The 26,692-nt window shown below is 37.0% G+C and overlaps 1 protein-coding gene and 1 pseudogene across 1 annotated transcript; both read left to right on the forward strand.

Annotated features, from left to right (window-relative positions):
• Window positions 1-17,302: 17,302 nt before the first annotated feature.
• LOC107058132 (putative late blight resistance protein homolog R1B-16) lies at window positions 17,303-20,014 on the forward strand (annotated as a pseudogene).
• A 5,786-nt stretch (window positions 20,015-25,800) lies between these two features.
• On the forward strand, window positions 25,801-26,397 carry LOC107058133 (uncharacterized). The gene has a single exon (XM_015303490.1). It carries the CDS (start codon window positions 25,801-25,803, stop codon window positions 26,395-26,397), a length of 597 nt encoding a protein of 198 aa, XP_015158976.1.
• The last annotated feature ends 295 nt before the right edge of the window (window positions 26,398-26,692 follow it).

A 26,692-nucleotide genomic window follows, 5' to 3' on the forward strand; every position in this document is an offset into this window, starting at 1 on the left:
CCGGATGTCAGTGGAGGAAGAAAGGGTAACCTCAATATCTCTCGCATCATCCCGGGGTACGCCAGCACGTCGACACAACTCCGTGATTAGGACCGAGAATGGCAAGGATATCTGGCTCTGCTTGGCCCTCATGGCCATCTCTTGCTCTATGAGGAGTCCCAAGTCGATGCTCCTCCGGGATATTATAACTCGAAGGCAGGCTGCCTTAGAGTGGCGCAGAATGGACTCTTTCTGAGATGGCATTATGGTGCTGCTAATAAAGCCAAACCAGAACCGAGCAGCAATGCTCAAATCTCTCTTCTCTATGGGACCCCTACCTCGATCCACCTTGGGGTGGTATCGGAAATCAATGGAGCAAGCTAGCCCTTCAGGTCATCCAAAGAATGAATAGTAGGCAAACCCTCATATGCCACTGTAGCTCCTAGACTTCTGTTGAGTACACTATTAATGTACTCGCTATAGCATCTGACTTTCTTTCCCGACTTCACCGATCTAAACTCACTGCCTTCTTCTTGCTTTTAGGAACCAGGTCACCATATGTGAAGTAGAACTCCTGAACCCATGTAGGAATGTAGAGGCTTCGGGGCCTGGTGAACTGCTCAAATCGGTGGTAATGAAGGGTGTCACTCACATCGGAGTATCTGCCTTTAAGGCCCTCTGTAGAAAGTAACTTATCCTCTAAAATAGTCCGCAACCCATCTGCTTTCAATCTATTAAGGAGTCGGGGAAGAGGAATCACAGGTGGCACTGGAGCCACATGAGGTACCAAAGCTGGCACTGTATCAGCTGCAGGAGGAGTGGCAGCAGCTGGGACCCTAGATGGGTCAGGACGAGCTCTAGCAAGAAGCTCTGTCCGCCGGAACTATAGGGGCTGGTCATCCTCAGGCTCAGATAAAGTAGCCCAGGAGTTAGCATTCACTCTTTCAATTGTGGGCCTCTTGCCTCTGCTCTGACCTCCGGTTAGAGGCTCTTGCCTTCCACTTTCCGGAGGATTTGATCCCCCTTCATTGATTGTGATACCCCGCGCTCTTTTTCGAGGTGGCATGTCGAGGTTTGTCCTTGCCATAGCTGCAAAACATCAGGAAAAGTTAGAAACAATTCAATCAGATGCACAGAAAAGTAATTGCAGAGAGACTCGCCGAATCTCTTTGGTGAACTATATCGGGCTCGCCGAAAAGATTGGCTTAAAAATCCCAAAAAAAAATTGGCATCTCGGCGATGGGAAGGCCTTTTGGCGAGCAAGAACTAGCTCGCCGAAAGTTACACTCCAATTAAGGGCCAGGGGTGCAGACAAAGGGCGATCAAGAAGGACTTTCGGCGAGACGCCGAGTGCATTCAGCGACCTCAGGCTTCTCACCGAAAGTGACAGAACCAAACTTCATAATTAGCATGAAATTAAAGGCGTTAGGGGGAACTTCGGCAACACGTCGAGTGGGCACTTACCTCACTAAGTTTTACAGGACAAAGTCGTGATCGCCGACTTGGTCGGCGATTCACCAATCTGCTCTTGGGCTCGCCGAGTTTTACAGACTCAGACCCTATCATTTCCTAAGTCCAATGGCGGTCCAAGTCAGGATCTCCGACCACTTCGGCGAGTCACCGACTGGACTTTTAGCTCGTCAACCTGCACTTTTCAAAAACCTTCCACACTTTAACCTGCACAATCAACACACCATTATTTACCAAGAACAAAACGAATGCAATAAAGGGTCTTGGGTTGTCTCCCAAGCAGCACCTTAGTTAACATCACAGCACGATGCAAGTCTACACTCAAACCTCATTCTTGGGGTTGGCCATAGTGTCACTAGGCAAACCGTCTTGCTGTCTCGGGTTCAAATGAGACGAGATATGACCCATTTGGGTCTCTAACTGTTTGATTGAGATGGAATAAGAGGTAACCATCTCGCTAAGGGTCGACACAACATCTTTCATTTTTTTCAAATTCTTATCTGACCCCTCAACTTTGTTGAGGATACGAGAAAGCATATCCTTAGACCGACCACCTTCTGAATCCTTTGGCTTTTGACGCTCGTGGGGAGGCACATACATATCCTTCTCCCCATCCTTTTGATTGAGATTTCGAACCCTCCACTCTCGATCATGATCTTTCCAACCTTCATCCATGTTTCAACCTTGGTTACTACCCTGCCTCGGGTAGTTTGAACGATAACCACCACCTTGGTTGGCTAGGAAATTCACCTCTTCGTTGTACAAAGCCTCAAACTTGGCCTCATCAAGAATAACAGACTCGACACCAACGGCATTAACACTTCGAGCACCAGCTCCCATGACATTTTTGGACAAAATGTCAAGTTGTGTCATGATCTTGGCCATGTTCTGGTACCTCTCTTGGTCTTTCTTCATCTGCTCCTTGGTCAATTTAAATGTGAGAGGGGAGACTTGATCTTCACGGGTGTTCCAAGCCAAATTTATGATGGTCATGCCATCCAAGAGCTGAGCCGTTATCACATAAGGTTGTTGCATCAAACTTCCAGGAGAAAGTTGGTCAGCAACACCCATGTTTACCGAGTCAAAGCTCCGGTAAAAATACTGCAGCAACACGTTGGTATTGCAAAGACTATGTTGATTGACTCAGGGCTGGCTATGAACATCTGGGAAGAAGCAGTCAACACAGCATGTTATGTTACTAATGGGTGCCTTATCAGGTCTATGATAAAGAAGACATCTTATGAATTGCTGAACAACAGAAAGCCTTCAATTGCCCATCTTAAGCCATTTGGGTGCAAATGCTTTGTTCTAAATAATGGAAAGGATGATCTGGGTAAGTTTGATGCCAGGAATGATGAAGGTGTGTTTATAGGATACTCCTCCACTAGAAAAGCTTATAGAGTGTTTAACAAAAGAACTCTTTGTGTTGAAGAAAGCACTCATGAGACCTTTGATGAATCTGAGAAAAGTGATGATCACAATGGATACAATGAAATTGAGGAGTTGATCAAGGAAAGGGAAGACAATGACAGCCTAAACCCTGGAAACAAACAAGTCACAAAGGAAATCGCTGCAAATCTTACAGGAGTACCTGGTCCCTCCGATACTACTCAGGAGGTTCCACTCCAAAATCATGAAGATGATGATGCTGAATCTGATACTGAAATTGAAGTGGAGTCAGTCAGAAAGTCAGAATGGAAAAATCAATCCTCACATCCATTGGACAATCTGATCTCTCCACTTGACTCTAGACATGCAGGACAAGAAATCTAGTTGCATATTCAGCCTTTATATCATCTATTGAACCAAAGAACATCAAGAAAGCTTTACAGGATGATGATTGGGTAACATCTATGCATGAGGAACTCCATCAGTTTGAGAGGAGCAAAGTTTGGCACCTAGTCCCCAGACCTCATAACAAAACTGTGATAAGAAGTTTGAGGAGCATGGAACCATTACTAGAAACAAGTCAAGGCTTGTAGTGCAGGGTTATAACCAAGAGGAAGGGATTGACTATGATGAGACCTTTGCTCCTGTAGCCAGAATGGAAGCCATTAGAATCTTGATGGCATTTGCTACTCATATGAAATTTAAGCTCTTTCAAATGGATATCAAGAGTGCCTTCTTGAATGGGAATCTGAAGAAAGAATTATATGTCAAACAGCCCCCAGGCTTTGAAGATGCAGAACTGCCAAATCATGCGCTGAAGTTAGACAAGTCTCTGTATGGGTTTGGTATGAACGCCTATCAAAATTCCTTCTTGCAAATGGGTTCAAAAGAGGTAAAATTGATAATACTCTGTACTTGAAATCCAGAGGAAAGGAGTTGTTGATTGTGCAGGTTTATGAGAATGATATCATTTTTGGAGCCACTACATATTTACTTTGCAAGGAATTTGTTGATCTAATGAGCAGTGAGTTTGAAATGAGCATGATGGAGAACTCACTTTCTTCCTAGGCTTACAAATCAAACAATCCGTTCAGGGTACCTATATATGTCAAGAGAAATACATCAAGGAACTGCTTCGAAAGTTCAATCTAATTGAGGCAAAAGTTTTTGACACTCCCATGAGCACAAGTGTGAAGCTTGACTTGGATGAATATGGAGTTGAGGTAAATCAGACTATGTATAGGGGAATTATTGGGTCACTCTTGTATCTCACTACAAGCAGACCAGACATAGTCTACAGTGTAGGGATGTGTGCAACGTTTCAAGTTGCACCAAAGGAGTCACATCTAAAAACTGCTAAATGAATACTGAGATACCTGAAGGGAACTCAGGACCTGGTCCTCTTCTACCCGATAGGTGACTCACTTAATCTAATTGGTTTTGCAGATACTGACTATGCAGGCTTTCTTGTAGATCGAAAGAGTACATCAGGCATGGCACATTTTCTTGGATCTTCACTGATATCTTGGGGGACAAAGAAACAGAATTTAGTTGTCCTGTCCACTGCTAAGGAAGAATATGTAGTTGCTACTTCATGATGTGCTCAACTGTTGTGGATCAAGCAGCAATTGGAGGATTTTGGTGTTCTCACTAATACAATTCCTTTAATGTGTGACAACACCAGTGCAATGAATATGGTCAAAAATCCTGTGCAGCACAAGATAACAAAGCACATAGATGTGAGGCATCATTTTATGTGGGACAATGTTGAGAAGCAAAATGTGGTGATGAAATTCTGCAAGACAGAAGATCAATTGGCTGACATCTTTACAAAGCCCCTGAGTAAAGAATGCTTCATTAAAAATAGGATGAGGCTGGGGATGCACAAGATTACCTGATTCCTCAACAAGTTTGCACAAAAATCTTCTATTTTGATTATGTTAAGGAGGGCAGTTATCTATACATGTTTAATGCATGTCACTTAAGAATTCACTTTTGGTACCTTAATGCAGGTATACACTCATGGTATGTCTAGATGAAGGGAAGATTAAATCATACAGACAGGGTTGCAAACTGAAAAGGGGACCTGGTCCTCCTGAAGTTAGTATTACTTACGCTACACTGTTTCTCTGTCAACATCATTGCCACGTGTCCCTCGCCCATTCATCACATCAATTTCAAGTGTCTTTTCTCTTTAAAACCAAGGTTCGCTATTGTTGGGGACCCGATACTCTTTTAACTATTTTAAACCTAAGTTTTAGAGAATCAAATCTCTTCAGTTATTTCTTTCTAATTCTCTAATTGTTCTTCAAGTATCTTCTTTCCTCTCTCAAAAGTGTCTAACTCTGTCTATTCTTCCCAGACTTCAGTCAACCAAGAAGTTGAAAACCCTAGTTCCTTCAACTTTTCCATACTCCCTCCAGATTAAACTCCTTCGACTCTAGTTTGTTGAGTTGGTGAAATGGGTGAATCCACCACTCCCCTTACTGAAGTTGTGATATCTCATGTAGTCCCTTCTGAGGATATTCTGCCCTGTTCCCCCACTCTAGTTTTGTCTGGTGAAAATTCCCAAAACTCAGAGGCACAATTTGTTGCGAAGGTTGTTGATGGACCTAGTACTGAAGAGATAGATGTGGCTTCTAGGGGTGTATCCTCCGCAATGTCTGAATGATTTTTTGAGGGAGACCTGCCTGAGGGAAGGGGTCCTGAATCGAGCATTCTAGCAGCATGAGCTGAACTTGTGGCTGCGCAAAGTTTGACTTCACTTCGAGGAGATGTTCAATCAAACTTTTCAGAACCAAACGACAGGTCACTCTCAGTCTTGAACCAGGTTTTGACCAAACTCCCACGTCTATTAATGTTGAAACTGAAGAGGAGGAAGAAGATCTCCCTTGAGATGGAACAGAACAGGGGTACGAGGAGCCAACACCTAGACAGTTGGTGCACCTGATCTAGAAATTGTTGACAGTCCTCCTGAAGTTGACCACATAGCCGAAACTACTAAGTATGACAAGGAGCGACAAAGAAAAGGAAAGGGAAAGTTGGTTGTGTCCCACTCTAAAGGGGACAAACGAAAATATGTTACAAGGAGAACGCAAAAGGTCTTGGGGAGTGCTATAGAGGCAAGCAAACTTCAGACTGAGAGGATCAGGAAAAGGAGGAGAGAAGGCCATGAACCTAAACATCCTACCTCTACTCCCTTGTCTATTGGGTCTAGTGCAACTGAGTCAGACGATAGTATTTCTTATGTTGCTAAAAGAAGAAAAAAAGGAGAGGAATAAAAGGTAAAACCAAAGAAAGTGAAAAAGACTACAAAGAAATCTCCGGTAAAAAGGGAGAAGGTGAAAAAGAGAACCACTGTCAAGTCAACTCGAACAAAGGGCCCAGGTCCGTCTGTTGGAAACACTGGTGACAATGAGGAGATGTCCAGGGATGCTCGTATAGCAGAGATGGAGAAGTAGAGAGTGCTGAACGAGAGCCATTTGGTATGTCAAACCTCTCTGATGTTGTTTCTTTGCAAGAATTGAGCCATTTGTTTGAACCCCCTACCCATTATCTTCATGAACCTGAGGTACGAGAATTCTATTACAAAATGGAACTTTTAGAGGATGGGGGATCAAGACTATTGTTCACGATGTTGAAATTCTTCTAGATGTGGAAACACTGGGTATTTATTTGGGTGTACCAGTAAAGGGAGTGCGATCTATTGAAGGTTGTAAACCTTCCAGTGGGTTTTCAACAAGGGCCACCAAGCGTGGATATATAAAACTTGCTAGGGTTCCAAAGAAGTTTCTTAAGGGAGAATATCAGATACTCTCTGAGTTCATTAACAAAGTGCTAGTCCCTCGAACTGAGAAAAGAACAGTGGCATCCGCTGCTGATCTATTCCTCATGGAGAAATTGGATGAGCTTGATGAAATTAATCTCCCTGCAATCATGCTTGAACACATGCACAGGGTTATGACTTGGAAGAAGGCTAAGCATGGGATTCCATATGGGTATTTGCTGAACTATGTGTTTAAACACTTTGAAGTACCTTTGGGAAGAGGAGTACCGGGTACCACCAAACAAATGTTCACTGCAGCCACCCTACTGGAATGTGAGTGTGTGGAAGGAAAAGTTAATGGAAGGTCAATGGTGGCGGATGTTCTTGAACAGCAAGTCTCTCTCAAACGTGAGGTAATTGATCTCACTGCAATTCTACACGATAAAGAGATGGAGATTGTGAAAGTAAAGGCCAAATTACAAAAAGTGGTCTCAGGGGGACCTGGTTCTTCTGGTGTGGATGAGAAGGAAATACAGAGGTTGAGGGATGAGAATGCAACGCTGCTGAAGACTAATGCCTCAGTTAGTGAGGAAATTAAGTCCTTTAATAAGCAACTTCTTCAGGCTCATAAGAGTGCAAATGAACGTATGATATTGTTAATGCGCACTTTTAATTCTATTCCACCTCCGTCCTAAACGTGTCCTGTTTCCCTAGTTTTTTTTTCTTTCTTCAACCCTGATTAAAACTCTTGTGGCTTTGTGTTGTTTTGACTGACTACAGTGGTCAGTATTTGTTATCTAATGTTATTTATGTTTCTTCCCTGATTCATGTGTGGTTTATTATTCCCTTTATGCTTACTTACACATGTTCCGTGTGGCCCGAGCCCCTGAATTCTTTTTTGTGAAATTGTTTGTTGGGAAGTTGGGCATTGAACTAAGGGGGAGGTTTTGTTAAGTTTTGTTTGGATGTGGAACCAAGGGCATTGAACTAAGGGGGAACATTTGTTGGATATTTGAATGAAGGGAAAAGGCTCAAATATGCCATTGAACTTTCAGAAAAGGCTCATTTATGTCATCCGTTAAAAGTTTGGCTCATTTATGCCATTACCATTTAAGGCTCATTCATGCCATTATTTTTTAACGGTGATTTTGCAAAACCATTTTTTACACGTGGCCAATTATAATTCGGCCACGTCATTAATTTTTTTAATTAAAAAAATCAAAATTCTGAACGAATATTGAATTATAATTCGGCCACGTCATGACATGGTTGAATTATAATTGGCCATGTATAAAAATGGATTTGCAAAACCACCGTTAAAAAATAATGGCATGAATGAGCCTTTTCTTAAACGGTAATGGCATAGATGAGCCAAACTTTTAACGAATGGTATAAATAAGCCTTTTCTGAAAGTTCGATGGCATATTTGAGCCTTTTCCCTTGAATGAATGTATTTTAACTCTCATGAGGCTCTGTGTAGGTTGTTTGTCATCATCAAAAAGGGGGGAAATGATAAATGCTAACGCTCCAAGATGTTTTGATGATTTCTTCACAAGTGCAGGGACCTGGTCCTCTGCAGAGTATGCTTGTCCAGTGTCATTATGTCGTACAACTGTAAAAGTTGTCTGTGTCAGGAAGTTGGTAGAGTTGCAGATTACTCCTCCAATTAGAAGCGAACGAGGTTGCCTGTACATTGGATAATAACTTTTCATGTCTAATATATCTAATGTAAAACAACAAAATATTCATTCATTCAAAGTAAGATATTTCAAGCTTCAAAAACAGCAGAGACCTGATCAATTGCTTCAAGTGCTTCCTGTACCAGCTACTATGTTGTTTGCTTGTAATCGTGCTTAAAGTGTAGGAATCGTTTCACTTGTTAGAAACGTTTCAAGTGTGGATGAATCAGTGCAAGAACCTAAGTTGTGAGTAACTTAGTCTCTTACATCAAAGTCTATATTGATTTGTTAGGATTAGTATAGTAGGCAGTGTTGTATCTGCTTAGGCTCGTCTAAGTGATAGGAGGTATTACTTAGTGTGGAGATTAGTAGGTTAATCTCATTTTGTAAACTGATTTTACTTTTGCTTGAGAAGACTAGTAAAAGGCAGTTTGAAAATTCCTGTGAGACAGGTCGTGGTTTTACTTCCTTGAGCAAGGAGGTTTCCACGTAAAGTTGTTGTGCAATCTTTACTTTCAGCACTTTGTTTATTTTTTGTTATTGTAACTGTGCTGAGGACGTGGTCCCATCTAGATTAGTGGATGCATACATTCCAACAGTTACAATTGCCTTCAAATATAAAGAAGTTGGTACTAGGTGGCACTCCTACAAAAAACCTGTTCCCCTTCACTACGGAGTATCTTCAATTAAAAGATGTGTTTATTACTCAATCAGAAGAGTGGTTGGTACCTTGGAGATATCACGTTCCCCAACCTTAAGTTCTTGAAACTGTCAGTCTTAGGTATCTCAAGGTTGGATGCCTTGGAGAGATCATTTCCCCGGCTTGAAACACTTCATATAAGAAACTGTAACAGACTCGAGGAGATCCCCCTTAGCTTTGAAGATATTCTAACACTAAAACAGATTAAGTTGATTGACTGCAATAACGAATCTCTGGAGGCTTCAGCTGTGAGGATCAAGGAAGAAGTTGAAGAAAATGAAGGAAACAACCGCATTGACCTCATTATCAAAGCAAGTAAAAACAAACTAATATGTTCTGTTTTTTATTATCGACGTTCATTTAATAATGTTCAAACAATATGTTCAATGCAAAGGAGGTGGAAACGGATATAAGGCAACTGTGAATCAAATATGTGCCTGTCAACAATGGGATTGTGTTCAGTTTTTTTTTATTTGATGCTTGCTTGAGCTCTCCAACTCTCGAGGATTTGTTTGAATTTGACAACTGCAACAAAAGCACAGACAGTCTGTTGTGCGATTAGCCAAAACTACCATGCATCCTCTTATATATGAGATGGTCTTTTACTGTGATTTGTTTCTTGTTGCCGTCTGTAAGAATGTCAAATGAAAGAATGTGATCAACTCTTTATCTGTTTCTTCCGTGTTGGATTTCATGTGGTGCATTTTTGGAAGATAATCGGACATGGGTGCAACAGATAAGGCTGCAACGTTTTCGTTGAAATTCTCAATCTTTGTAGTGTCTGCTATATATAGGGCATGAATCATTGCAGGATTCAACCACAAGTCTTTGAAATTCATGACCATCGATCTGCAACATTCCAGGATTTAATAAGGTCTGCCCTTACAATCCACAATCCCATTAACTGCTTTTTTCTTTTAGCTTTAGGAGGTCTACTCGCCTCACTCCAAGCAAACCTTATATTTGACAAAGTTTACTTCTTTTGTTTTGTTGTTGACTTATCCATTATTAGTTTGGTTTTCAACTGCTGTCTTCTTGTATTTTGTTTTCAAAATTTGTTATGTGAGAGTTAAATAATAGGGGAATAACAATTTTAGTTCATCTATTACTACATATAATTCCAATTTTATTTCATGTGTTATTTCACTATGCATGTTTAATCTGAACGGTGCGGTTTTGATCCTTGAAGTTAACAAAATAATTATTTGATAAAATATAAAATAAATGATTGGTGATTTTGAAGGACCAAAATCACACGCTTCAAATAATTGAAGGTTAAATAAGTGACCATTAACTCTAAATAAATTGATCCCTTAGTCTTAGAAATGACATATTTGCTCTCTTTACTAGCTTGGCATGTGTATTTATGTCAAGATCTTTCTATATTATAATTTAATCAGATACCGGCCGGGCCCACCGAGAAGACTAGGTGTCAAAAAGAAAAGTGTATGAATTGGGAAGTTGTCTGCTTTCTCCTTTTCTCATAATTGAAGACTAGAATTATTGACAGACCCATTCATTGTCATCGATTAAGTTAAATGACACACTATGTATTATGCCTATTAATTATGTCTTGAATTTTTCCCATATATTTTAGGATATTATAATTTTTATTAGTTTAGGACACCCTTTGTTTTAATAGATTTGGAAAAGAAAAATATTGTGCTTATAGGATTGGGAAAGCATTTTCCTTGTAGGTTTGGGAGTACTTGAGATCTATATATAGAAGATATAGTTGGGATTCTAAGTCATTGTACAGGATACACAATGTAGTCTCAAGGGCTTGGAAGCATTGTAATACTTGTTCTCTTTCTTTCATAATGGAAAACTCTTTCTACTTTTGCTGGGAGGAGTAGGCCTAGTCAAACCTCATTAAATCCTTGTATTATTCTTCTTTTCGATTTTCTTTGTTTGTGATTATGTGCTAGTTAATCGACGATATTTCTACAACAATGTCTTTTCCAATTAATGTGGGACTCTAACACACTCTAACAATTCTAATGAAAAATGTTTCTTCTTGTTCTCTCCTTCACAATATATCTTATTTTTCTCTTTTAAATTGGTAATTTTTTATTTTTTATTGCACTAGTTCTATGAGTCAAATCTTTTATTGCGAAAGAGCCAAGTGAATCGAGTTCTACACATTACATGAATAGGTACGTTGAATAAAGTTCATTGTTTAAACAATTGTTGAACTATTGAAAAAATAGGCGAATAAGGTTACTTTTGTATTTGAGAAATCTTTTTTGTTGTTGTTGTTTTTTCACTCGAAAGGCCATTCAAATATAAAAGTAAAATCCTTTTATATGCTAAGCAATGTCAAAAAGGTACATAATTCAAATATGAAACTAGCGATAAAATTTAGGGGGATTTTATAATGTATTTTCCTAAAGAAAAAGACTCTCAATATAGCTATATTATTGAACCACTTTATAGCTACCACCTAAAGAAAGTCGCTAGTACATTTCATATCTTGTTGAGGGTAAGAATTATTTGCCCATCTACTTGATCTTCCTTCTTCCTTCAAACCTTTTTCCATTTCATTTCTATAGACTTTTTTCTTATTTCGATATCTGGTTAAGAAGGGAGGAGTATGTACTGCTCCACCAATACAACCTCTTGTGGTAAAATTTTACTTTTTTGATTAGTTTTTTTATAAAAGAAGAAATTAAGATTTGTTTCTTCAGATTTTGCAACTAATTATTTCTCTCTTTTTTACCCCATGATGTTTGTTTTTTCGATGAAACCTGCTTTCAATATTAATTATAATCTCTTTTGCTCCTTTTTATAATTGGATCAGAAAATTGAAGATACTATACAGGCATACGAGAAGACAAAATTAAAAGTTGGTTTCACTTGTTAAGCTGTAAATGTAAATCATCTTCTTCATGAATTACTTTTTGCATATAGATAGAGAGTTGATTTCTCAAATGGTCCGCTCAAAAGACATAGTTAAGTTAAGCGATTTTATGAGATAACAACTAATAGTTATAAATCTCAGAAAATTAGAATCAATAAGAAAGATGATATTTTGGACTAACAACTATTAGTTAAGTGACTATATGAAAAGGCTAAATATATGTGCCATTTATTTGTTAAAAGAAATGGTACAGAAAATGTATAATCTTTCACAAGTACTAACATAGCTTCAAACTCTAGATGAATAAAAATGTTGCTCTTAATGAACCTAATTCCAAATGTTGGTGAACTGGCAGGGATTGTTTTACAGAAAATGCCTCAAAATGAAATAGAGGAAATGTTAGATCACCTAACGAGGATCAAGAGTGGAGGTGATCTGAGTAGCTTTCAGTTTGATCTAATTAAGAGACATGAAAATGAGTTGTGAGAAAGCTTCACTAGGTATTGGATAAGATTCCAGATTGAAGAACAGTAAGAATAATGTTGCTAACTGAATTCTTCTGTATATTATTAATTTTCACGATGTACAGCTTTCATATATATACACATAATTGCTTACTAAGACTTCTACCTATTCTAGGAAACAAATATATATACAAGGTAAAAGAGATATTCCCTTATTATGAATCCCTACAATTATTACAGATATCTATAATCATGATTTACTATAATCATGTTGATACTCCTACAATCATGTTAACACTCCCCCTCAAGTTGGTGCATAGATGTCTCTCATACACAACTTGTCAATAACTCCATGAAATATCCTCCCTGAGACTGCCTTTGTAAGAATGTCTGCAAGTTGGCTTTCTGACTTAACAAATGGAAACTGAATTATCTTTTGGTCCAACTTCTCTTTGATAAAATGACGGTCAATTTCAACGTGTTTAGTGCGATCATGTTGTACTGGGTTTTGAGCTATTTGGATAGCAGCTTTGTTATCACAAAATAAACTTACAGGCCTTGAACATTCAATTCCAAGATCTTGTAGCACTCCTTTAATCCATAACAGTTCGCATAAGCCATGTGCCATACCTCGAAATTCTGCTTCCGCACTTGACCGAGCAACAACCTTTTGTTTCTTGCTTCTCCAGGTGACAAGATTTCCTTCCACAAACATGAAATATCCTGAAGTGGATTTTCTGGTTGATTGATCTCCTGTCCAATCAGCATCGGTGTAACCTTCAAGGGTGGCAGCCTCATTTTTTGAGTACAATAAACCTTTTCCAGGGGCACCTTTAAGATATCTCAAGATTCTATGAAGTGCTCTCATGTGTTCCTTTCTTTCGGTGAACTGCCATGGCTGAGCTTTCCGGAATTGGGCGAGAAGTTCCCATGGTCTGCCTCTGTTGAAATTCCCGTCTAACATATGCATATGTACTTTCCAGATCCAGCTTTGGATCCTTTCGTAGAATCTCACCACGAACTTGATCGAATTCTGCGTCAAGTCCATTGAGGAATATATGAACTCGCAGCCTAGCCATAATGGAATGCGTGTGTATGACTCCAGCAACTGCTTCCTCCTGTGCGACTATTCGATGGTCGATTTCCTGAAAGATTTCAACCAGTTCATTATAGAAAGTAGACAAAGGTCTACCATTCTGTTTGGCAGTGAAAGATTTTTGATTTAACTCAAACAAACTAGTACAATAAACCTTTTCCAGGGCCACCTTTAAGATATCTCAAGATTCTATAAAGTGCTCTCATGTGTTCCTCAGTTGGAGCATGCATAAATTGGCTTACCACGCTCACAGCATAAGCAATGTCCGGCCTAGTATGTGTTAGATAGATCAACTTTCCCACTAGTCGCTGATAGCGACCTATGTCTACCAAAACTTTGCCAGAAGAAATTTCAAGTGAATGATTCATCTCCATTGGTGTTTCAACTGGTTTGCATGTTAACATCCCTGTTTCAGTCAACAAATCCAACACATACTTCCGTTGGCACAAAGAAACTCCCAGATTCGATCGTGATACTTCAATACCCAGAAAATATTGTAGGTGTCCTAGGTCTTTCATTTCAAACATGGTGGCCAAATACCTTTGTAGTTTCTCCATTTCTTCAACATCATTACCAGTCAAGACCATATCATCTACATACACTATTAATGCTGTAATTTTTTCTCCTTCATGTTTGATAAATAAAGTGTGATCAGAATTACTTTGCCTATAACCAACCAATTTCATTGCTGAGGTAAACCTTCCAAACCAGGCTCTGGGTGATTGTTTAAGCCCATACAACGATCTCTTCAATTTACAGACTTTACCATCATGTACAGACTCATATTTAACCTCGGGTGGAAACTCCATATATACTTCTTCCTCCAGGTCACCATTCAAGAAAGCATTCTTTACGTCAAATTGTCGCAAAGGCCAATTTCGATTCACTGCCACTGATATGAGGATGCGGACGGTATTAAGCTTAGCAACTGGTGCGAAAGTTTCTTGATAATCAACTCCATACTTTTGTGTGTAACCTTTTGCCACTAACCTTGCTTTATACATGTCGATGCTTCCATCAGCTTTAAGTTTTACAGTGTATACCCATTTGCATCCAACATGTCTCTTCCCTTTCGGCAATGAAACCAGTTCCCAAGTTGAGTTCTTTTCCAGAGCCTCCATCTTTTCATTCATTGCTTTCATCCACTTTGGATCCGCTAATGCTTCCTGCACACTATTAGGAATAGACACTTTGGACAATTGATCAACATTTAGGGCATATGAATCCGAAAGTCTATGAGTAGATGTAAAATTATTAATAGGATATTTAACATTTACTCTAGCATCAGGTTCATATTGTTTCTTTGGGACACCCCTATTTGATCTTTGTGGTAATCGGGAGGGTAACAGACAATTTGAGAGGGAATCATTTGTTACCTGGGGTCCAACATTAGCTTGATCATTTTGAGAAGGAGGCTCCTCAGTTAATGGTGTTAACACAAGCTCTTCTAATGTATTTTCATCATCATTATTCATAGATACATTTGGCAAACTTGGAGCATCTACATTGGGCTGATCAATGGTGACTTAAGGTGTATTTAATTCTTCTTCGATGGCCTCTAATTCTGAAAAAATAATTTCACCTTTAGAATTTCCATTGTTTCTTCCATATAGCTCAGCCTCATCACTCGAGTTCTCCCCCTGAAGAGATGAGCCCAAAACTCCCCCTGTGTAGTATGGCTCAGTTTCATGGAAGGATACATCTAAGGATACTTGCAACTTTTTCGTGCGTGGATCATAACATCTGTAGCCCTTTTGAAAATCTGAATATCCAACAAAAATACATCGTGTGGCACAAGGATCCAATTTGTTTCGTAAGACTTTGGGAATATGAACAAATACAGTACACCCAAAAATTCTTGGTTCGAGATTTGGCATATGCGGAATTGAGCAAAAGGATTTCAGTTTATCTTGTGGAGTTTGGAAGTCAATAACTCGGGAAGGAACCCGATTGGTAAGATACACAGCAGATTTGACCGCCTCCCCCCAATAAAACCGTGGCATGTTCATCCCGAAAAGAGATGCACGTACTACCTCCATAATTTGCCGATTCTTCCTTTCTGCCAACCCACTTTGTTGTGGTGTATACGAACAAGAAGTATGGTGTCGTATTCCCAACTGGCTTAAATATTCACTAAATGAAGCATCAACAAATTCCATGGCATTATCGGATTGCCAAATTTGAATTTTATGTTGATATTGGATATGGACCATATTGTAGAACTCCTTAAATGCCATATATGCATCACTCCTCTTACGAAGCAAAGATACCCATGTAAACCTAGTGCATTCATCTATAAAAGTAATAAAATAACGAGCATTTGAGAGGGATGGAACCTTTGCAGGTCCCCAAATATCAGAATGTATGACACCAAAAGGCTGGGAGCATTTATTTAAACTGGGTGAATATGGAACACGATGGTTTTTTGCTAATTCACATATATCACATTTAAGATCTGAAATATCTAAACCAGAAAACAGACTTGGCCTAAGTTTCTTAAGGTACGCAAAGGAAATGTGACCGAGTCGCCTATGCCATAGCCAAACACTATCACGAGTCTTCTCAACCCCACTCGTATGAAATGCATGATGAAATTGTTTTTTTCCATCTTCAGTCAACTCCAAATAATACAGCTCATTTCGTTTAACACCATAACCAAGAGTCCTCCTGGTCAGAATGTCCTGAAAAACACAGAATGAAGGCCAAAAAGTTACGGTACAATGGAGTGTTGAGGTAATTCTGCCAACTGATAAAAGATTATAAGAAAGTGTGGGAACTACTAGGACGGTATCAAGAGTCAAAGTATTAGAAAGAACAATTGATCCCTCTCCTGTAATAGGAGAAGTACTACCATTTGCGGTAGAGATGTCAGATTGAGATGACGATTTAAAAATCTGTAATTTGGTGGAATCGTTTGTCATATGATCAGTTGCCCCTGTGTCAATAATCCAAGCATTATTCTTAGTAGTGACAGAAAATACATCCACCTTACCAGAAATACCTGGATGAACAACATTGGCAATGGGTTGCAATTTTTCTTCTTGGGTGGATCTGTGGTGTCCTTGCATAGCCATTGATACACTGACATTGATATTTTTTCTAGGCTTCTTTGAGAAATCCCACCAGTCCGGGTATCCGATAATCTCATAACATCGTTGTTTCGAATGTCCTTTCTCACCACAGTGATTACAAATAAAATCATTAGATTTTCCGGATGATGAGTTATTGTGCCCTTTCTTTCGGTGAACTGCCATGGCTGAGCTTTCCGGAATTGGGCGAGAAGTTCCCATGGTCTGCCTCTATTGAAATTCCCGTCTAACATATGCATATGTACTTTCCAGATCCAGCTTTGGATCCTTTCGTAGAATCTCACCACGAACTTGATCGAATTCTGCGTCAAGTCCATTGAGGAATATATGAACTCGCAGCCTAGCCATAATGGAATGCGTGTGTATGACTCCAGCAACTGCTTCCTCCTGTGCGACTATTCGATGGTCGATTTCCTAAAAGATTTCAACCAGTTCATTATAGAAAGTAGACAAAGGTCTACCATTCTGTTTGGCAGTGAAAGATTTTTTATTTAACTCAAACAAACAAGTTTCATCAGATCCATCATAGAAGGTTTTTGCAATAGCTTCCCATATCTCCTTGGCTGTGGCGAGTCGGATAAATCGCTGCATAAGATGAGGGCTCATTGAATCAATGAGCCAACTCTTAACTCTGTTATTGTCAGTAATCCATGTCGCATAACTCGAATCATTCGTTGTTGGCTTCACTTTTTCTCCTGTCAAGAACCCGATTTTATTTCGTGCACCAATGCGCATCTCCATCCATTGTGACCAGAGGGAAAAATTCGTTTCATCAAGAACAATACTCGTTGGGAAAGTTGAGTTATCGTGATGGACGATGACAAATTGTGGAAGAGAGGTGGGTGTCTGGTCTCCCATTGTGAAGAAAAAAAATTATTCGGGTGTCGTTTCGATTCCAATTCGATGTTGGTGCTTTGATACCATGAAGAACAGTAAGAATAATGTTGCTAACTGAATTCTTCTGTATATTATTAATTTTCACGATGTACAGCTTTCATATATATACACATAATTGCTTACTAAGACTTCTAACCTATTCTAGGAAACAAATATATATACAAGGTAAAAAGAGATATTCCCTTATTATGAATCCCTACAATTATTATGGATCTCTATAATCATGATTTACTATAATCATGTTGATACTCCTACAATCATGTTAACACAGATGAATGTGAAACTAACCTTAATCTAGAAAGTCCATAATCACATTTGTTGGAATTATTTAAAGGTAAACCCAGTTTAAGTTATAATTATGAGTTGAACGATTTTGATCTGTGAAATATATGGATTGTCTCGAAAAGAATCTAAATGATGTACTGATGATGGTCCTGGGAATATATGGATTGCGTCCAAAAGAAAGCATTTCAATAAACAGATTTACAAAGCAACTGAAAATTGTTCAAAAGAAAAATGAGATTTTTGAGATACTTATATGCCACAGAGATAAATGGTTATGTCAACGATGAGAAGCTTGAACGTTTGGAGACTCAAACTTAGTTCATGGCTAACAATGTGGGACATTTTTGTCTTTCTGCATCAATTTATTTTGTTACTGATTTTGTAGATGATACAGATGAGGATGAGGTTGACACATATGAGTATGATATCTTTAATAAACCTCCTTATCTATTATTATTAATTGTGTTAGTGGAGGTGGAAATGAAGAAGATTTTTCTCAGTGAACTAAAGGCTTCCAAGTTTACTCAATCAAGAACTTTCAAGGACAAGAAATTACCAAAAGGATTTTCTCATCATCTCCACAATTTGCTGATGTATCTCAGAAACAAAAAGCTCGAGCAATTTCCTAATAATAATTCTGCTCAAAATATTGATGTAGCAATAGAGTTCTTGTTGGTTTTCCTTTATGTTGATGTGTCAAATCATGTTATTAACGGTAACTCTATGAATGAGGTTATGGAAAAGGTTGGAGCTATAGCGGGTGATGTTCTAAATGTAATTCAAAAGCTTCTTCCTAGCTCTATAAACAAAGATGACACTGGCAAACTAAGTCTTTGCTCAATTCAGATATTGGAGAAAACTCTAGATTTGAAGGCAGAAGTGGAGACGTACTATAAATCCATAAAATTCACTCCATTTCAGTTTACCACTGTTGGTGGATTGTGCTTTTTGGATTCTCTTATACGGAAACTGAATGAGATGTCGAAATCTAAATCTGGTTTAGATTTCCTGATGAAACCTCTTTTGGGGAATTTGGAGGAAGAGCTATCAGCTCTTACATCCATTTTAGAGAAGGATCTGTCATCTTTATCATCCATTTTTAGAGATGTCACCAAGGTGCACCACGAACATGAAATTCTTTATGATCTTCAGAGACGTACCATCAATTTGGCATATGAAGTTGAAGTTGCCATTGACTCTATTCTAGCTCAGTATAATGTATTTTGGCGTATATTTTGCTCACTTCCTACAATCTTAAAAGAAATCAAGCAAATTAATGCGGAGGTGACTGAGATGTGGTCAGCAGGCGTTGCTCTTAATCCTTGCTATGTGGTAGCACCATTTAAACACCTGCCAACTCGACATAGCAATCCAGTGACTGATGAGGAGATAGTGGGCTTTGGGAATGACATAGAAAAAATGATTTAGTATTTTATTAGAGGTACAAATTATCTATACGTCGTCCCAATTGTAGGCATGTAGGGACAAGGGAAAATGACAATGGCTAGAAAGGTGTACACATTGTTTCTCATTTAGATGTTCGAGCATGGTGCGTCATTTTCCAAACATAGAACTGGAGAACGCTTCTACAAGAGATTTTTAGTCAAGTTACCGATTCCAATAGGACAAGGGAGATAAGGATGATATCCTTGTTGATGAGTTGATAAAAAGCTTAATGAGAAAGAGATATCTTATTGTTTTGGATGACATGTGGGATTGTGTGGCATGGGATGACTTAAGGTTTCTTTTCCAGATATTGGAAATGGAAGTCGAATAGTAGTAACAACTCAACTTGAGAAAGTGGGTGAGCAAGTCAAGTACCATAATGATCCTTATTCTCTTCCATTCCTCACAATAGAAGAAAGTTGCAAATTGTTGCAGAAAAAAGTGTTTCAAAGGGAAGATTGCCCGCCTGAACTACAAGATGTGAGTCAAGCAGTTGCAGAAAAATGCAAAGGACTGCCTCTAGTGGTTGTATAGCTAGCTGAAATAATCAAAAAAATAAAAATGAAAGAATCTTGGTGGAATGAGGTGAAAGATTCTTTATTTGACTATCTTGATTGTGAGTGCGAAGAATATAGTCGGCTATTATGCAGTTGAGTTTTGATAACTTAGTTGATTGGTTAAAGTCTTGTCTTCTTTATATGGGGATGTTTCTGGAGGATGCGAGAATTCCAGTGTCTGGTGAACACTGAATTTGCTGAAGATTACCTGATGGATCTCATTAGCATTAACATAGTAATGGTTTCAAAGAAAGATTATAACGAAAAGGTTAAATAGTGTCAGGTTCATGATCTAGTGATTCACTTTTGCTTGGCAGTGAAGGGGCATTATAGCTAGCTACAACCTAGTGATTGGAAGGAGTGTCGAGTGAGCTTCCATTTTAGTGAAGAGCATTCCAAGCTTCCATCTCTGTAAAAGTGCAAGAGGGGGGTGAATTTCTCCTTTTTCGATTTTAGAATAGTTGATTTATAAGATTCACCAGTCAACTATTGTTAGGAGAGATAAATAATCAGGAATACAAGTGGAGAAAATAAACTTGACACCAGATGTTTTTATATTGGTTGGGATCCAGAATGGATCTAACGGCGAGTCCCCTTGGTTGCAAGGGTGTTCTCTTCTAGCCTTTGTGAACTTTGTTGTGAGTACAAGATTGAGCATAGTTCCTATGTCTACACTTTGTGAACTTTTTCTCTCTTTTTCTTTTTGAAACAAAGTCTTGTCAACAATGTTTTTCTCTCTCCTCTCTTTGTTGTTTACACAGTAGGAACTAAGTAATACAATGCTTGTTAAAAGTAGAGTAGAGAATGTTAGGTGATTCAGACTCGTTGTACAAGTTCTTTCTTAGTAGCACTTGTGCTTTTATAGAGTGGTCAAGACTTGAATTTTCTTTTGTGAAGAGATCGCGACCCAAGAGAATTGATCATTGGAAAGAGGTAATTGAGAATTCTATTTTCCAAGAATAAAGTGAAGGCTTACTTCAGCATCATTTGATTGATTCATATGTCTTCTTTTGCTCTTTGCCTGATCTTCTTTTCCTTTAATAGTTATACTCAAATCTTGTTGACATCTTCTCTTTTTCACCACAATTTGCTTGATTCATTTAGGCCGGATTTCCACGTAAACTTTGATACCTTGATTGTCTGTTTTGATACTAAAAGATATAGCTCCTTATTTAGATCCCTTGACTTCAGTATATATTTAGTTTTGATGCTTCCGTAATTCTTTCCTTTTTGATGATCAGTTATCCTGCAAACATGGACAATTGATTATCATTAAAATCTTGCGCTAACAATCTCCCAAAAACTTTTTGGTGATGACAATATTTCATGAGATTTTGTAGTTGACTTGTGTCAGTTGCTCCCCCTAAATGATGTGCATAGAACTTTTGTATGCCAGTGTTTGGTAGTTCAGGGATTGATCTCCAGACAAATCTTGAATTTAACAATACACTTTTTAAATCTAACAATTAGTACTTAAAATGCTTACATGTTGGTATATATGTAAGAAAGTGAGAAACAAAAATCTTTGGGTGTGTTTTTGTACGAAGGAAATGTTTTCCATGAAAAATGCTTTCTTGAAAAATAAGTGGATTTCTACTAAATTAATTACCAATAATTAGACATCCCACTAACATTAATTGCTACTCATTTTTCCATTTAGCAAGTGAATTGACGTGGCCATATATAAGAGATAAGTATCATAATAAATACATATATTTAATTATAGATAGGTTTATAAATATCTCCTATTTAAAATACTAATCTATAAATCTTATTAAATAAATACATGTGCACATATATTGTAACTAAAGATTTTTTCATAAATATTTAAGACATTTTAGGAAGGCAATAAAATATATAATTTAATAAAATGTTAATTTAAAATTGATGTTCCCAAACACGAGGATTGTTACAATAAAAATTTTAAATTTAGATTCGTAAGACTTCAACATGGCTTGAATGACAACTATAAATATTCGAGGTGTTACATCTTTACCCTTTAGGACATTCGTCAGCGAATGAAGATAATACCACAAATAAAAGGCTAGAAATTTTTTCAAAATTTTGAAAATCTCCTTTATATTTTGGAATATCATAAACCTAGAACTCAGTCAAATCTCACCCATGTGCCTCTTAGAGAAATATTAGCATATGAACAAGAAGATGCTCAACTTAAATCTCCTCGACTAGAATGCAACACATAGCACAACTAAATAGTAAAACTTACCTCTATTCATTTACTCAAATAGGTGTGCATGAAATGGCATGTAATATACAAATAAGTATGTTGCATAAAATTCATGATATATAAATAAGTGAATACGAAAAATGCATAATTATGTGAATTAGTGAGTCTTAAAAGAATTAAGGACTTTAACCTATGCATATGTGGGCCTTGTAGGCATATGATGTAAATTTAGCTAAAAAAACATGTTAGTTATATGTAAATAAGTTATGAACTACACAACAATACACGCACTAGGCAAGTCGCGAAAATAAATTATTATCTTAAATTTAACGTGCGACCTTGTATTAAGGGAGATGTGAAACTGCTTCAAACATAAGCTCTCAAACTTTAAATCTTATAACGTACAAATAACTTAAGCTTGACATATGAGCATGTGTTCAATAATATTTAAACATATAAAGTTATAAAATCTATATCATTTTTACATCTTAAACATTTAACACATACACAATAGACTAAAAATTATAAAACAGATAACATTTAAACAAACAAGTTAGAAAATGTTTGACATATAGTTATGAAATTTTCAAGATGTATAGTTTACATATAATGATCTTTGTTATGTTATCCTTATAATATAAGGTGATTTATTAACATAAGAACAAATAGTTCATGATATATACTTTTTTTAGTATGGGAGAAGTTGATTTCTAATATATAGGCACACGCCATATAATCAAATATTTTTGAGAGACAAAAATATATGGGAAAATAAGTTTAGGACCATATAACATATGTGCTAATAATTAAGAATATAGCATATTCTCACATTTTCTGTGACGCACATAGAGTATAAGCAAATGATTTGGATAAAATAAATTTTATGAATAAATGGTCTATGAATAACATTTAGGTAGATAATCTAGAAAGAGTACCTAACATGTAATTACTAGGCTTTATACAACAGGTGACATATTATCATATGGACTGTAGCTTTGGAAAAAATGCATTTATGTCTTATATATGATAAATCATACATCATTTTTGTGGTGAAACTTTGATGCGCTAATTATATAAAAACTTCAAAACCGTATAATTATCTGTAAAAAATATTTATCATGTGTCAATACCTTTATGAAACATATAACATGTAAGCACATTATTTATAAAATAAATGGCATGTAACCAATATTTTTATAAATTTTAATCTATATAGGTGTCCTATGAGCAAATGTTTTTTTTAAACGACTACGACATGCAAACACAACATGTGACATGTGGAGATATGATTCATAGCGTGTATGCATACAATCATGTAAATGAATTTTCTCTAAAACAAGTATATATAAGAAAATAACCCATGGATCGCGTAATTAGGTAAGTCTTTATCTTACAAAGCATATAACATATAAATAAGTAAGTTCAAAGAAAGGGAGCTCCATAACTCTATTGTTGTTGGTTCTAATGCTTGAAAATCAGGGGCGGAGCTATGACATGGCGAGGGTGGTCAGATAAACAACCTTCGTCGGAAATTTTTTATGGGTATATATACTAAATATCGAATTTTTTGGATATATACTAACTGTTGAACAACCTTGACACAATAAATAAGGTTGACAGCCCAGCGGTTAAGGCTGTGCAAAGATGCCTCAGCGTTCCGGGTTCAAGCCCAAGTGTTGGAGTTTTTTTAAATTTTTTTCATTATTCCGTTTGTTCTCTTAGAAAAGGCAAAACTCAGCCTGGGTTCGATTCCAGACTTGAACATTTCGTTTATTTAATATTTGTTCCGTTTTTCTCTTAAGAAAAAGTACAAAAGTTACCTTTTTTAAGTTAAGGAAACAAAAGGTCTACTTTTGACTTTTCTTAATTTAAAAATTAAAAAAAAAAATCATAGCTGTCTTTTTCTTTTAGTTTTTTGTCTTCTTCTTCTCCCAAAAACCCTTTACAACTTTACTCTTTACCTTTCTCTCTTCTCAACTTTCATACATATTTACAAGTTTTAAGAAATTGGAAGCTTTAATCATTGTATATTTCTTCCTCAATCGCCATTGAAGTGTGAAAAGGTATTTCTTAATTCTTTTTTTCTTTAGTTTAGTTTTTTCTAATCATGTGTTGAAAGACTTGAATATCTTAATTTTTATGTTAAAAGCTACTTTATTTATTTGAGTATCGATCAACTATTTGGTGTATTGTGGATGATTTTTAATAAGTTTGGTATACTTGACTACTATTTCAATTTAGAGTTCAATGAGTTTGGAGAAATATTTTTTTAGAGTACCCAAAACAAGCTTGGCACCTCAAAATCAAAATCAACTACGCCGAGATGAAAATGTCAACCAAATAGAAATATCATCTCACTCTTCCCAAAGACAAAAATTTGATGTAAATGATTTAAAGGCTGATCCGGCTGAAAGAACTCCAATTTTGAATTATTATCCAAACCTTCGTGATGAGATAAGGAGGGCATACATCATTAAAGGTCCTTGTCAAATTCAAACTCATCAGTTTCCTCAAACTGATTTTTTTGGAACACTGCATCGTTTTGTTTATATGTGGTTTGATGAATATCGTGATTGTTTGGAATACAGTATTAGTGCGGATGCTGCTTATTGTTTACCTTGTTATTTGTTTCAAGGAGAAAGCTTTAATCAAGGTGGTGGTAATGTATTTTCGACTAAGGGATTTACAAATTGGCATAGAAAGGATAGCTTTGCTATACATATTGGTCCACCGAATAGCGTTCATAATCAATCCAAAAGAAAGTGTGAAGATTCCATGCGAGAACAACAATCCATTCAAGCCGCATTTTACAAGTTGGATGATAAAAGTAAGCATGAATAGCAGGTTCGTTTAAACGCTTCAATCAATGTGGCAAGACTCTTCTTGAATCAAGGTTTTGCATTTCGTGGTCATGACGAGAGTGAATCGTCATTGAACAAGGGTAATTTTCTTGAAGCTCTTTCTTGGTTAGCTGCTAGATGTGATGCAATTAAACTTTTTGTGTTAGAAAAAGCTCCAAAAAATAAAAAATGACTTTTCATGACATCTAAAAAGATATTGTGAGTGTGTGTGCGATTGAAACAATTAAGGCTATAATAGAGGATATAAATAGTGACTACTTTGCTTTATTGGTTAATGAATCTAGAGACGTGTCACGCAAAGAGCAAATGGTTATTTTTCTAAGATATGTTGACAAAATGGGGTTTGTGATGGAGGCATTTATTGGACTTGTTCATATTAAAGATACTAGTGTTTTATCTCTAAAGAAAGCAATTGTAGATGTACTTGCTCACCATTCTTTGACTTTATCTAATGTACGTGGAAAATGTTACGATGGGGCAAGCAATATGCAAGGTGAGCTAGGTGGTCTTAAAACGTTGATTAGACAAAAAAGTAGATCGGCTCATTCTGTTCATTGTTTTGCTCATCAACTGCAATTGACTCTTGTTGCGATTTCTAAAAAGTGTGTTCAAGTAGGTGAACTTGTATTATTAATTTCAAATATTTTGAATGTGTTGAGAGCTTCTTTTAAACGTGTGGATAATTTTCGAGAATCTCAAAAAAAGCATCTCCAAATGGCATTGGATATGGGTGAACTAGAAACGGGTAGAGGGTTGAATCAAGAACTTGGTCTTGTTAAAGCCAGTGATACTCATTGGGGATCTCACTACAAGTCATTTGGAAACTTTATTCGTAGCTTTGACTCTATTGTTGATGTAAAATGCAAGTACTTTGGAAGAAAGAGCAAGCACATCGGAATTTCTCAGAAGTTGTCAAACGTTTGAGACTATTTTTTTGTTGCATTTGATGACTGATGTTTTAGGAATCACAAATGATCTTAATGTTTCATTACAGAAAAAGGAGCAAGACATTGCAAATGCCATGATTCTTGTAAAGGTAGCAAAGAGAAGGTTGCAAGCTTTAAAAGATAATGAATGGGATCCTCTCTTAAAAAAAATATTGGATGGGATTCACTTAAAGAAAAGGTAGAAGCATTTTGTATCAAGCATGGCATTTCATTACCCAATTTTGATGATCCATATGCTAATTCTGGGAGATCACGACGTAAAGTAGCTATTTGTACTACTTTGCATCATTATCGTGTGGATGTGTTTTATAAAATCATTTATTGGCAACTACAAGAAGATAATGATCGTTTCAATGAGGTGACAAGTGATTTGCTTAATGGAGTATCTTGCTTGAATCCAATTGATTCATTTTCTAGTTTTGACATAAAGAAGATAATGAGAATGGGTGAATTATATCCTAATGATTTTGATGGGTCCAACATGAGAGCTCTTGAGAATCAACTTGTTAATTACATTATTGATGTTCGTGATATTGATGAAAGGTTCTCCAATTTGGGTGGACTTGAAGAACTTTCAAGAAAGTTGGTTGAGACAAAGAAGCATTTAACCTATTCTCTCATATTTCTTTTAGTGAAGGTTGCTTTGTTTCTACCTGTTGCCACTGCTACAGTTGAAAGAGCTTTTTCGGCAATGAAGATTATCAAGAATGACTTGCGAAATTAAATGGATGATGAATTCTTAGATGGTTTCATAGTGCCTTATGTAGAGAAAAAAGTATTTAAAGATGTTTCTAATGAGTGTATTATGAAAACATTTCAAGAGATGAAGTGTCATCGAGTGCAATTGTAGTTACCACTTTACATATTTTGGTGTGTATGAAACTATCCGTCAATATATTTGTCCTACTTCATCTTCCTTAGTTTATCCATTGATATTTTGTAAGTTTCCGTTTTAAGAATTTTTATTTTGGATAGTTGGTTAATTTGATATTGAACAGGTAAAAGAGTATGAACAACTT

The sequence above is a fragment of the Solanum tuberosum genome, unplaced genomic scaffold (genome assembly GCF_000226075.1).
Source record: "Solanum tuberosum cultivar DM 1-3 516 R44 unplaced genomic scaffold, SolTub_3.0 scf00444, whole genome shotgun sequence".
Taxonomy (NCBI): Eukaryota; Viridiplantae; Streptophyta; class Magnoliopsida; order Solanales; family Solanaceae; genus Solanum; species Solanum tuberosum.

What these genes read in the sequence shown, in the direction of transcription:
- LOC107058133 (XM_015303490.1), top strand. Translation starts at nt 25,801, where the DNA reads ATGGGATCCTCTCTTAAAAAAAATATTGGATGGGATTCACTTAAAGAA.